This window comes from Vigna unguiculata, chromosome 11, assembly GCF_037176805.1.
Source record: "Vigna unguiculata cultivar grain cowpea cultivar isolate G323 ecotype 2 chromosome 11, ASM3717680v1, whole genome shotgun sequence".
Taxonomy (NCBI): Eukaryota; Viridiplantae; Streptophyta; class Magnoliopsida; order Fabales; family Fabaceae; genus Vigna; species Vigna unguiculata.
In genome coordinates, this window is record NC_140802.1 from 10,762,719 (window position 1) to 10,775,675 (window position 12,957).

At 30.5% G+C, this 12,957-nt stretch overlaps 1 protein-coding gene and 1 pseudogene across 1 annotated transcript; both read left to right on the forward strand.

Annotated features, from left to right (window-relative positions):
- Positions 1 to 1,015: 1,015 nt before the first annotated feature.
- On the forward strand, positions 1,016 to 3,510 carry LOC114195095 (replication protein A 70 kDa DNA-binding subunit B-like). Its single transcript, XM_085669200.1, has 11 exons — positions 1,016 to 1,042; positions 1,150 to 1,417; positions 1,515 to 1,611; positions 1,703 to 1,824; positions 1,909 to 1,993; positions 2,182 to 2,314; positions 2,394 to 2,548; positions 2,642 to 2,762; positions 2,830 to 3,009; positions 3,110 to 3,187; positions 3,301 to 3,510. Exons 1-11 carry the CDS (start codon positions 1,016 to 1,018, stop codon positions 3,508 to 3,510), a joined length of 1,476 nt encoding a protein of 491 aa, XP_085525326.1.
- Positions 3,511 to 4,527: 1,017 nt separating this feature from the next.
- On the forward strand, positions 4,528 to 12,335 carry LOC114195094 (uncharacterized; annotated as a pseudogene).
- Positions 12,336 to 12,957: the final 622 nt, after the last annotated feature.

Genomic DNA, 12,957 nt, shown 5'->3' on the forward strand with positions numbered 1-12,957 from the left:
CTAGAAGATTCAAACAAAGTTCCTTCTCTTAGAAGATTGTTTCGCTTCTGCACCATACTTTTATTTGTCTTTTTGTACAGATCCAACACAGTTTCTTCATCCAGAAGACGTTTCACATACATTAACGTATTCTTACAAGCCATTAACGTTTCCAGTCATCACAGGTATGTACTTCATTTGTTTTATGTACAAATATAGTAGTCTTGCTTTACAGACGAAATGATATGACATTTGCAGTTCTGAGATTTCGTCTAAGACATTATCGTTTGGTATCACTTTTCTCTACATTTCCTCTTTCGTGAATGCATAAGAAACCAGCATGTATGCATGTATATGCAGTTTTTTGCTTAATTTTTTTTGCTTACTCCATCACGGCAACCCTTTTTTTATTCACTTTCAAGTAATGTGCTTCATGCTTTATTTTCATCAGAATGCTTTTCTCTGAATTTTCCTTTACTATGAAACCTTTCAATAAATGAATATCAATACTTTATTCCTTCTGACATCAATAGAGGTTATTTGCAGGGTTGACCAATATATATTCCCATGACTTCTGTCAAAACGTTCGTACACCATGTTTCAAGAGTCCTTATTTGAATATATTCTACTTTTTGCTTTCTTCTACCATTTCAAAAATTTCCATATCCACGTCTTGATTAATCGTTTAACTTCTTTTACTCTCCTTTGACTAATAAAAAATACAATCGATAAGTAAGGTATTATTTCAACCTTTTTTTGGTATTTCTTTACTTTAGTTGTATGCATAACAATTTTGTCTTATTAGTTCCTTATTTATGTATGTAAGTATAAATATGTCTCCAATCTAATCCGGTTTTTTTTACTTTTCACTTTTCAATATTGTTCTTCTGAGTTCAACATGTCTCTCTGTGAAGTTCCAAACCAAAGCTAGAGCATAAGCGAAGTAAGCCCCCAGAAGGAAAATTGGAATATTATCGCTAGGGTCATTCGTTCATGGTTTGTTCCTGATTTCACTAAACAAAGGTGTCCTTTTTCCATGGAGTTCGTTATTCAAGACAAAGAGGTTATTATTATTGTTATTCTTTAAATTCTTCCATTACACCTACTTTCCTTTAGAAATTTGTATGAATTAAATAGTGGTATGGTAAATGTTCTTTTTATGTGTTTCAGGGTTCTAAAATACATGCTTCAATTAGACGTACTCTAATTTACAAATTTCAAAATGACATTTCTGAAGGCCATGTTTATGCAATACAAAACTTCAGTGTTGCTCCGAATTCTGGAATATACAGAACAACACACCACCCTTATAAGATAAATTTCCAGTTTGGTACAAAAGTTTCTTTGGTTAATGTTAATTTGGTTCCTGATATTAAACCACAATACACACCTTTGTCTTTATTGACAACCTCTGCATTTGATACTGATTATTTGGTTGGTAAGTAAATCTTTTTAGTTCCGTAACTATTAATTTATTTCTTAATAAACATTTTTTGTTAAAGTATCTGATTTAACACATATACAATGCATTTTAGATATTTTGGGATTACTGGTCAAAGTGGGGACTGAAAGAGAATTGCAAGTTGATGGAAAGACAACAAAATTAAATGTCATAGCAATAGAAGCCGATGGGTATTGTATATCTATACTATACTATATTAAATTCCTTTTTATATTTCTTTCGAAATAACTACCTCACATTATATTGCACTTTAATTTTTAGGTTTCGAATAGAGTGTACTTTGTTTGGTATTTATGTCGATGAACTGAATGTATTTCTTTCGAGTGGAGAAGTACAAAATACTGCTGTAAGTATAGAATTTGCGAAAGTCAAAACTTTTCAAGGTAAAATTTTCTTATTACTTTTACAAAGTACTTTGTACTACTTATTCCATGTTACTCTCACATAGACTATATTTTTAAATATAGATAAGGTTCAAGTTCAAAATTGTAAGTTCTGCACCCGTATTAAGTACAATGTTAACTTCAAGGAAGCATCTGAACTTAAATCAAGGTAATTTTTATTCGAAATTTATATTTAAAAATATAGTGTATCTGATATTTCAGATATGACATACACTATATTTTCTTTACTTTGTAATGCAAATTATCCTTGATTGCGTGAACTTGATATTTCAGATATACATATATTCAATGATATATTTAATTTTTATGAGTATAACTATATTTCCTTTTGCACAGAATGTTTGAGAACAATGAATCTCTCTCTCAAGGATTAACGCAACTTTCTCAGACTTCAAAAAATACTGTCGAAGAGGACTTTTTAACACTTACACCTAGAACCAACATTCAAGGTCTAAAAGATTGTAAAGAGGTTAGAATATATTTTTGTATCATTGTGCAATTTTTCTTATTCACAATAATACATTCATTAATGTTTTTTATATTGAAAGGTCACCACTTTCATATTGTTTGGAACAATTAAGCATATCTTGGTTGACGATGACTGGTGGTATACTGCTTGTGTGTGCAACAAAGCTGTTTATCCAGATTCCAAGATGTTCTTTTGTGAAAAGTGTAACAAGCATGTTATAAAGGTCTTTCCAAGGTTAACGAATTGTTTTTTAATATTAATGTCAATTTCAAACAACATGGTAAAATTTATTTATCAAGTTGATGAAATTTATTTATCAATTTTCAGATATAGGATTAAGATCCGAGTTATGGACTCTTCCGATTCAACCACATTTGTCCTCTTTGATAGGGATGCAACTACCCTTTTCAAAAAAACTTGTGCTGATATGTTAGACGCTCATGATAAGGTATACTCTTCAATATGTCCACTTATATATTTAATTACACAAGGTTTAATTATTTTTTTTTTTGTAGATGAATTCTTCTGGAAATTTGCCTAAGCAGTTTGATGAGTTAGTTGATAGAAGTCTGCTTTTTAAAGTTGAAAGTAGGAACGATCAGAATTTCAAACTTGAACAGTCTTTCAGAGTGAAGAAAATATGTGTTGATGATGATATCATTGACAAATTCAATGATTCTTCGTTGAAATCTGTGGTAAGATGTAATTTAAGATAATATTTATTACATTATAATCTCTTTATAATGCAGTCATCTTTTTCTTTTCTATCATCTCATTATTTCTACCTATTTGAAGGATGTTTATGCTGGCAATGGTGAGTTTAGTAGGGAAAAATTGCGTATAGTGAATGAGTCCACCGTTAATATTTCAGAGGTATACAACTTATATTCATGTTTTTCAAATCAATGATTTCTTTAATAATTTTAATAATGTGTTCATTTTGGTATGTCGATTTTGTTTTAATAAATTTACTTTTAATACTGTAGGATTTATTAGTCCGATTTACCAAAGAAACAATTGAGTCTGGATCCCAATCACCTGAACTAATCCAAGATAATCCAACCAACGATGATGCTAGCAGTTCACATAAGAGAGAATCTGGAAAGAAGACTGCATCACTTGAATCCATCGAAGAAGACAATGTTCCATTGAAGCTTTTAAAAAGAAATATTAAGAAGGAAAAATCAGCGATTTGAGATCCACTTTTAGTTATTCTATTCCAAGACTATTATTTTTATGACTTTCATTTTGGGGATGTAATATGTCTACGTTATTTGTTGTCTTTAAATTCCTCTGAACATCCACTTCTATGTTAAATTTGATCTTTAATTTCATCTGAACCTCAACTTCTATGTTCAATTTCATGATAACAATATTATGCGGTTTTGAGTTTAATTATTTAGAATTTAAAATATTTTATATGCTGGTGCACAAGATATTGTTGACATTTTTCAATTTTTGTCAACAAAGATTACTACCAGCTACATCAAAACTTGCTGAAATTGATTTCATTTTGTAGCATCATTTAATGGAAGTCCTAAATAACCTCTTTTTTGTGTAAAAGAATTCTTCTTTAAACTTGTGCCACTCATAAATAACATATCTATATTTTTTCTCATAAAATTATTTCTAATGTTTATTTTTGATAATATTTACTTTTCATAAATAATATAAATATGGCAAAGGAATTATCTGTTGACAGATTTTAAGTTTTGACAACAGAATTGGATGCCATATACATTTTTTATTGAATACTTTTTTTGGCTTATCTTCTGTTAATTAGTAAGTTTTAAACCTTCTATGATATATTTGACATTTTTTTATACAACAAGTAGGAATGAAATATTTAATTTATACGTATAATATTATACATTACAGAAGTTTATTTTTGGAATTTTGTTATTGGTTTATATTACATATATTATATTATTATATTTGTAGCGTAATAGAATAATTTAATATATTTTTAATAACGTTATATATTTTTAAAGTTTTATTCTGTTATTATCTTCTTCCAGTTTTCCAATGCAGTAATAATTACATTACTGTTGAAGAATCTATTTGGAATCGTCCCATCTTTTCATCTGTCATTGGTCTTCTATAAATAAATATTCATCTCCATTCTACCATGAACATTAGACGGCAAGATCAGTTCAAGGATATTATACATTCTTCAAACTTTTTCTGTACTATCTCTCTCAAAGTCCAACCAAATGGAAAACAACTTCAATGAAGATGATGTTATTAATAGAATGAGTAGGTACCAGTTCTCTATTATTCACCTTCAGGACGAGGTAAGTTCATTGTCAAACTTTTCAGACATATCTTCTTTTACAAGATTTCTTCTACTCCTTCTATTGCATAGAAGGATTTCTTCTTCTCTTTTACAATATCCTGTTTTTAACGTTAACTAATCCAATTTTTTCTTAAACAAATTCTGTCTTTCGAGGTTGTTGGTTTTGTTGATCGTGCATTCGCCATTCTTTATGATGACGATCTTCAGCGTCAATGGACTTTAAGAGATGAAGAAGGCAATAGACATGTGGTTGCTTATAACAAGAATTTACAAAAACCAATGCTAATTGGAGGATGGACTGACTTAAGGCACATATATGATCTTCACGATTTTCACACTATTTATTTTGGATATGTTGGTGATTCTTGCTTCCACATCACTATTTTTCCCAGTAAATGCAAACCTTTGTCTATTGCACGTTTTCTTAATAGAATTCAGGCAGATCAACCCCTTTTCAATGGACCGAAGTTGCATTTCAAAATATTTCTGAATCCAAATCAATGCAATGCTAGCCATCTGGTGAGATAAATTTCAAATTTTTTACTAAATGGATGTTTGTATCATATTTTCATTCATATTTCGAAATTATTTTTAAAATTTAATCCATATACTAATTTCATTAATACTTTATGTCTTTTTTAGGATTTGCCAGCTGATTTTGGCAATTATCTTCGTCAAGGAAGTTTTAAATACATTTATCTTTATGGACCGCGTAAAACAGTGAAGTGCAAACTGTTGTTGAGAAATCATCCTAAGAAGTCTAGCAAAATTGGAAGTGGCTGGAAGGAATTTTGTACTGCTCATGGATTTCATCAAACTATTGACTTGGTGTTTGAGGTGGACCACATGAAAAGCAATCAGAATGTCAAAGTGCTAACATATTGTAATTTTTAATTTACAGTTTTAATAAATAGTTATTTTTTTTATTTCTGCCACTTATGTAGTTTTCAACCTAGAAGTTCTTTTATTTTCAGCAATGCATATGTATAGTTCTACCTTCTTATCAATGAAATCTCTTTGAAGCTTCTCTGTTATGGTATCATATTCAGAAATAAAATTATTTTGTTCTATAATTCAAATGAGATATATATGATGAAATTGAAACATATATAGTTGGAGGAATAATGAAAAGTTATCATGTCTATAATCATATGTATGGATGTATGTTGCTTTAGTATGTGCGTACACTGACTGTATGTTATCATTTTTATACATAATGATGTTAAGATTGTACATAATTCCTTTGAAAAAGTTCTCTTTGTTTTACTATATATAGTACTGACTCAAAAAAACGTCTGATTGTACCTACATAAAAAGGAAATGTTTTCTTAGTTGCAAGAACAAATCAACTCTGAAATAAGTGCTATATATATGAATGTTTCTGATATAGTAACACTCAGTACTGCATGCTCTTTCTGTTTTTTATGTTTGTCTTCTATTTTTATCTTTTTCTCTTCTCAAAAAACTGCTTCGTACTATAATTACATATATTTCTGTTTCCACAATTGTGATTAGAGGTACAAGCTACACCAAAAAGTTTAACAAAAACATTCACCAATATAGGAATAAAACAGTAAACACTTTTTCATCCATTGAGTCAACTTACCTTTATTTTTGCTTCTTCCATTGTAACCTTTGAAACTATTCCATAACATTTTTGTACTGTAATGGAGCATAACGATTGTAAAAATGCAAGGCTGAGAAGGAAACTGTTGCTACAACAGAGGTTGAATGCAAAAAATCCTCAACATTCATGTAAGTCATTAACATCTTACTTAATCCATTTATGTTTTCTAATTCTTCATCAATCATTTATTTTGAAATGATGCATTTGTATGTTTCTATTTTTTTTTATGTTGCAGATGAGAAAAAAGAGAATGCAAGAAAGAAAACTAGATTTGCAAACCATACGTCTCAAAGTAAATAAATCTCACAATTTCTTTTTATATATATATACATCTCAAACCATATGTATGTTTTGGATTTTAACTTCACAACACAGATGCATACTCAATCATCTTTGTTGTTTTACTCACAGATAAACCAATTGTATCACAAACATCATTTCACCAAAATATAGACAGGAATCCATTACAACAGTTGGATATTAGTAAGTTTTTTTCTTTCTAATCTATATCTTTAAAGAATGTTTTTAACTTAATCAATGAAGTCTTTTTTTTTTAATTTCTTTAATAACAATGCTTCTACAATAATCCTTTTCCAGATGTTGACAACAACAACAACAACCTTCACAATATAAATTCATTATTTCACAGTCAAATTGGTCAGTTGTGAAGTTCTTCGAATGCTTAACATTAATATTGTTTATGAAGAATATTAATTCCGTACCACTTTAAACTAACCTTCGTTTCAATGCAGAAACTGTGAACAAATTCGCAAGTTTTTCAAGTACTTTAGTTGAACAACAAATCACTTCACAATCTGCAACTTCTACTTTAACTTACCATAGTCCTTTCGGTATATTTGTACATTATTCTTAATTTGATATATACATGTTGAAATGACAATTTTAGATTTTATATAATGTTTTTGAATGACTCCAGCTTTTAACAATAACAGTCAGAGAAATTATGGACAAAATAAGAACAATTCCAGTGCAGGTAATTACATTTGGATTCATACTCACAATGCCAATGCAGGTAGGACAATTGTTTTTGGTTGTTTTTCATAGGTTGGAGATCAGATGTTGTAACTGGGTCGCATTCTGTTTCTAAGAATAAAGTTGTGAAATATCCTTTTCAAGTCATACAATCACTTCAAAACAGATTCAATCTTGATGATGAAACAACAAGACAACATAATAATTCAGACACAACAAACGATGATTCAGCAACAATAACAGATGATGGTAATTCTGATATTAAACTTATTGATTTTAATATAAATTCCTTTTAAATCATTAATTAGTTTTCATCTTACTAATATTGAAGAACATCATACAAGTACTACAACTACAAATGAATTGTATTGCAAAGGAGAGTTACAAGGTACATAATGTCCAACACAATTGTATATAACTGCAGATTAAAATATTCGCAGCTTCATTCTAATGTTTTATATTGATTTTCAGAATTGCTCAATATTGGAGAACCTTGCTTGGAATGCCAATACTGTAAAGCTCAACTTTGGTATGAAGAAAGAGCAGAAAAATGTAACACATCTAAGGGAGTTGAATTCTCATTGTGTTGTCAAAAGGGAAAAGTACAAATTCCACTATTAAAAAGACCACCTAATCTTCTTGAAGGTTTGTTAAATGGTGAAGATCAGAGAAGCAAATCATTTTTACAAAACATAAGAGTATACAATAGCATGTTTGCATTTACTTCAATTGGTGGTAAGATTGATAATTCAATGAACAATGGTTCTGCTCCTCCACAATTTATTCTGAATGGACAGAACTATCACCGTATTGGCAGTTTATTGCCAGAGCATGGATCAAAGCCAAAGTTTGCACAGCTCTACATATATGATACCGAAAATGAAATGACTAACAGAGTCAAGCATTTCAGGTCAGTCAATATATTAAATAATTTCATTATATGAAATATTTAAATATATGTGTTGACATGCTTTCTCTTTATTATTTTTTAGTTCAAACACAAAGGAATCTGTTATAGATGAATCATTGGTTGCTGATTTGATTCAAATGATTGACAATCACAATGTTCTTGCGAAAACTTTTAGAAGAGTAAGAGATTTGTCACTGGAACATATGGAATCAGATTTCACGCTAAGACTATTTAGAGGCAGAAACAAAGACCCTAGAGTCTACAATACACCTTCATGTGATGAAATAGCTGCACTTATAGTTGGTGATTTTGGCAATATGGATGTAGGCAGAGATATAGTGGTCAAAAAATGTTCTGGTGAATTAACCAGACTGCACGAAACTCACACCGCTTTCATTCCACTGCAATATCCTCTCATGTTTCCATATGGAGAAGATGGTTATCAAGAGGATATACCAATAAGAGAATGTCATTCAAAAACAAAATACAGGGTAAGAGTTAGAATTTCTTTGCGAGAATTTATTGCCTTTAGAATACAACAAAGAGCTGTAGAAGCAGGAAATATTGTGAATGCATGCAGATTGTTCCAACAGTTTCTGGTGGATTGCTATACAATGGTTGAAGCGCAAAGGTTGTCATTCATCAGAGCGAATCAGAAGTTAATTCGCTGTGATATTCTTAATGGATTACAAGAAGCTGTTAATAGAGGAGAGACAGATCCTTCTTTAATTGGAAGACGTATTGTCTTGCCTGCTTCTTTCACTGGTGGTACCAGATACATGTTCAACAATTGTCAAGATGCTATGGCAATTCGTAAAAAATTTGGATATCCTGATTTGTTCATTACTATAACATGCAATGTCAATTGGAGTGAAATAAAAGAATTTGTCTTAGCAAAAGGCTTATCAGCTTCGAATAGACCTGATATTGTATGTAGAGTGTTCAAAATGAAGCTGGATGAAATGATGACAGATTTTAAGAAAAATGACTTCTTTGGAAAAAGCACTGCAGGTATGTTATATATGAAGTTATATACATTATATAATTTTCTCTTAAATTTAATTCTAACAACTATATTTACTTTTTATTTATATATGCAGGAATGTACACAGTAGAATTCCAAAAAAGAGGTCTACCTCATGCGCATATACTTTTATGGTTGGATGGAGAAAGCAAGTTGAAGAATTCAACTGATATTGATAAAGTAATATCAGCTGAATTGCCAAATTCTGATCTGTACCCCAAATTGGAAAAAGTTGTCTCAAGTTACATGATTCATGGACCATGCGGACCTGCAAGACGTAATTCACCTTGCATGAAGGAAGGAAGATGTTCTAAATTTTATCCAAAAAAATTCACATCTTCGACTTCAATTGATGAAAACGGATATCCATGCTATAGAAGACTTGATAATGGTAGATTTGTTGAGAAGAATGGAATTAAGCTGGACAATAGAAGTGTTGTTCCCTACAATCCACCACTTCTAATGAGGTATCAAGCACACGTCAATACAGAGTATTGCAACAAGACCAATTCAATCAAATATTTGTTCAAATATGTGAACAAAGGTCCGGACAGAGCTACTCTTAAAATTAGCAACAACTCTGCACAGTCTGAAAAATCAACCATTATTGATGAGATCAAAAGGTATTACGACTGTAGGTATCTATCACCATGTGAAGCTGCTTGGAGAATATTTGCTTTTGACATCCATCACAGATGGCCTCCTGTTCATAGATTGACCTTTCATCTTCCTGGCCAACAATCAGCTTTGTTTAAAGATGATGATGATATTAATGTGGTCTTCAACAGATACGAAAATGCTAACACAATGTTTCTAGCTTGGTTTGAGGCTAACAAAGTCTATGATGAAGGAAAACAATTGACTTATTCAGAATTTCCAAGTAAATTTGTGTGGTTTGCCAAAGAAAAAGAATGGAAACCAAGGAAGAAAGGCTACAACATTGGTAGACTTACTTATATTCCTCCTGGGTCTGGAGAACTTTATTATTTGAGGATATTACTGACCATTCAAAAAGGTTGTATTGATTATGAAAGCATTAAGACAATTGATGGAAAGTATTATGAAACATACCAAGAAGCTTGCTATGTTTTGGGATTGTTGGCTGATGACAAAGAATATATTGATGCAATCAAAGAAGCAAGTGAATTTGCTTGTGGGTATCAACTTAGAAGATTATTTGTTACTTTGTTGTCCATGAATACAATTTCTAAACCAGATATAGTTTGGAATTCTACTTGGAGTATCTTATGTGATGGAATTTTGTACCAAAAAAGGAAGGAGATGAACTTACCAGGTACTTCATATTTTTTCTTTTAATTTCGTATACATATATATTTTAATTGTTTTATTTACTTATTGCATGTCTTCTCAAACTATAGACAATATTAATTTACAGATTCATAATCTGTATTTTTTGTTCTTTACTTATTTACAGATCTTCTCAAGTTTAGTTGTTTATTATTATATTATATATATGTATATGATTATTATATATCTGTATTTGCAGGTCTTCAAATTGAGACTGCTGAATTACAAAAATTATGTCTTCTGAAAATAGAGGAAATGCTAATGTCAAATGGTAGAAGTTTGAAAGATTATCCTTCATTACCTCAACTTGATCTTTCAGATGTACATACATTCAATAATAGATTTATTGTTGATGAGCTGCAATATAATAAACAAGACATGGCGAGAGAACATGACAGTTTGTTTAAAGCACTCAATGATGAACAAATTGATGTATATCAGCATATCATGACAGCAGTTCTTTCAAAGAAGGGAGGATTCTTTTTCTTATATGGCTATGGTGGTACAGGTAAGACATTTATGTGGAAGACATTGTCGGCTGGTCTAAGAAGCAAAGGCATGATTGTTTTGAACGTAGCATCAAGTGGAATTGCTTCTTTATTACTTCCTGGTGGAAAAACAACACACTCTACCTTTTGCATCCCACTGTTAATTAATGAAGAATCAACTTGCAACATAGCACAAGGTAGTCTTAGGGCAAAACTTCTTATGGCTACCAGTTTGATTATCTGAGATGAAGCACCAATGATGAATAGAATGTGTTTTGAGGCATTTGATAGAACACTAAGAGATATTATGCGAAATGTTGATGATGCTAATAAAGACAAACCATTTGGTGGCAAAGCAGTTGTGTTAGGAGGTGACTTTAGACAAATTCTACCAGTTATCAAAAAAGGATCTAAGTTTGATATCATAAAATCATCAATCAACTATTCAGAGTTATGGAATTGTTGTAAAGTGCTAAAGTTATCCAAGAACATGAGATTAAGTACTACATCAAATACTGAAACAGCCAATGATATTCAAGAATTTGCTGATTGGATTTTGAAGATTGGAGACGCAAAAATGGATCTAAATGAGAATGGTGAGTGCATTGTTGAAATTCCCGAACAGATCCTAATTACAAACACAGATTTACCTTTATTGTCATTGGTTGAATTTGTCTATCCTGAATTTGTGTTTAACATGTTGAATCCTAATTATTTTGATGATGGAGCAATTTTGTGCCCAACAAATGATTCTGTAGAGCAAGTAAATGATTTCATGTTGTCCTTAATTGTTGGTGATGAGGTGACTTATTTAAGTTCAGATACACCTTGCCAATCTGATGAACAAGATGAAGTGCAATCTGAATGGTTTACATCTAAATTTTTAAATGATATCAAATGTTCAGGGATACCAAATCATAAACTGAAGTTGAAAACAGGTGTTCCAATTATGCTCTTGAGAAACATTGATCAAGCAAAAGGTTTATGCAATGGCACAAGATTGCAAGTCAAACATTTAGGCAAGAATGTAATATGTGCAACTGTAATTACTGGAAAAAACATTGGTGACAGCATTTTTATACCAAGAATGGATTTAGTGCCATCTGATTCAGGGTTGCCTTTCAAATTTCAAAGAAGACAATTTCCGATATCTTTATGCTTTGCAATGACGATTAACAAAAGTCAAGGACAAACGCTTTCTAGAGTTGGCCTTTATCTTCCACAACCTGTATTCACACATGGCCAACTATATGTTGCTATTTCTAGAGTCAAAACCAAAAGAGGATTGAAAATACTTATATTGGATGAAGATGGAAAGGTAACAAACACAACTAAAAACGTTGTGTACAAAGAAATTTTTGAAACTCTTTGAAAAGAAATCAATTATAGGTATGTCATTTAGAATTTTATTTTTCATTTCAAAACTGTTATAAATATATATCAATTGATTTATGTTATTTTCTGCCATGTAGGAAAATCATTGTACTGAAAAAGTTGAATAAAGAAGTCATTGTGTACAAAAGGAAGTTATGAACTTCAATACCAAAGGATACATTCTAGGTATGTAATTTATTCTTTTTTAATTCTTATATTAACAAAGTAGTGTATTAGTCATATTTTTGTTGTTGGTGCTTGACGACAATATTCAATGAAATCATATCTTAATGAGACATACAACTTTAATTACATTCTAAATTGATCTATTCCATTGATAAACGTCAACATCTTTTTAAAACATTAGATTATCATCATATAGATTATTAAATCTCCAAAAATCCATTGCTATGACCACAATTATTACATATAAAAAAAACCCGTGCGTTGCACGGGTAGAAGGACTAGTAATTTATTATATGTAGAAACTAACCTCATATTAGATTCTATTATGCAATTCATTCTCAATATCATAAATGTATAGTTGTACAAACTTTGACATTACACTAACTAGTGGTAAATGACTTCTAATTCTATGCTATGATTGACCATATATTTTTTAT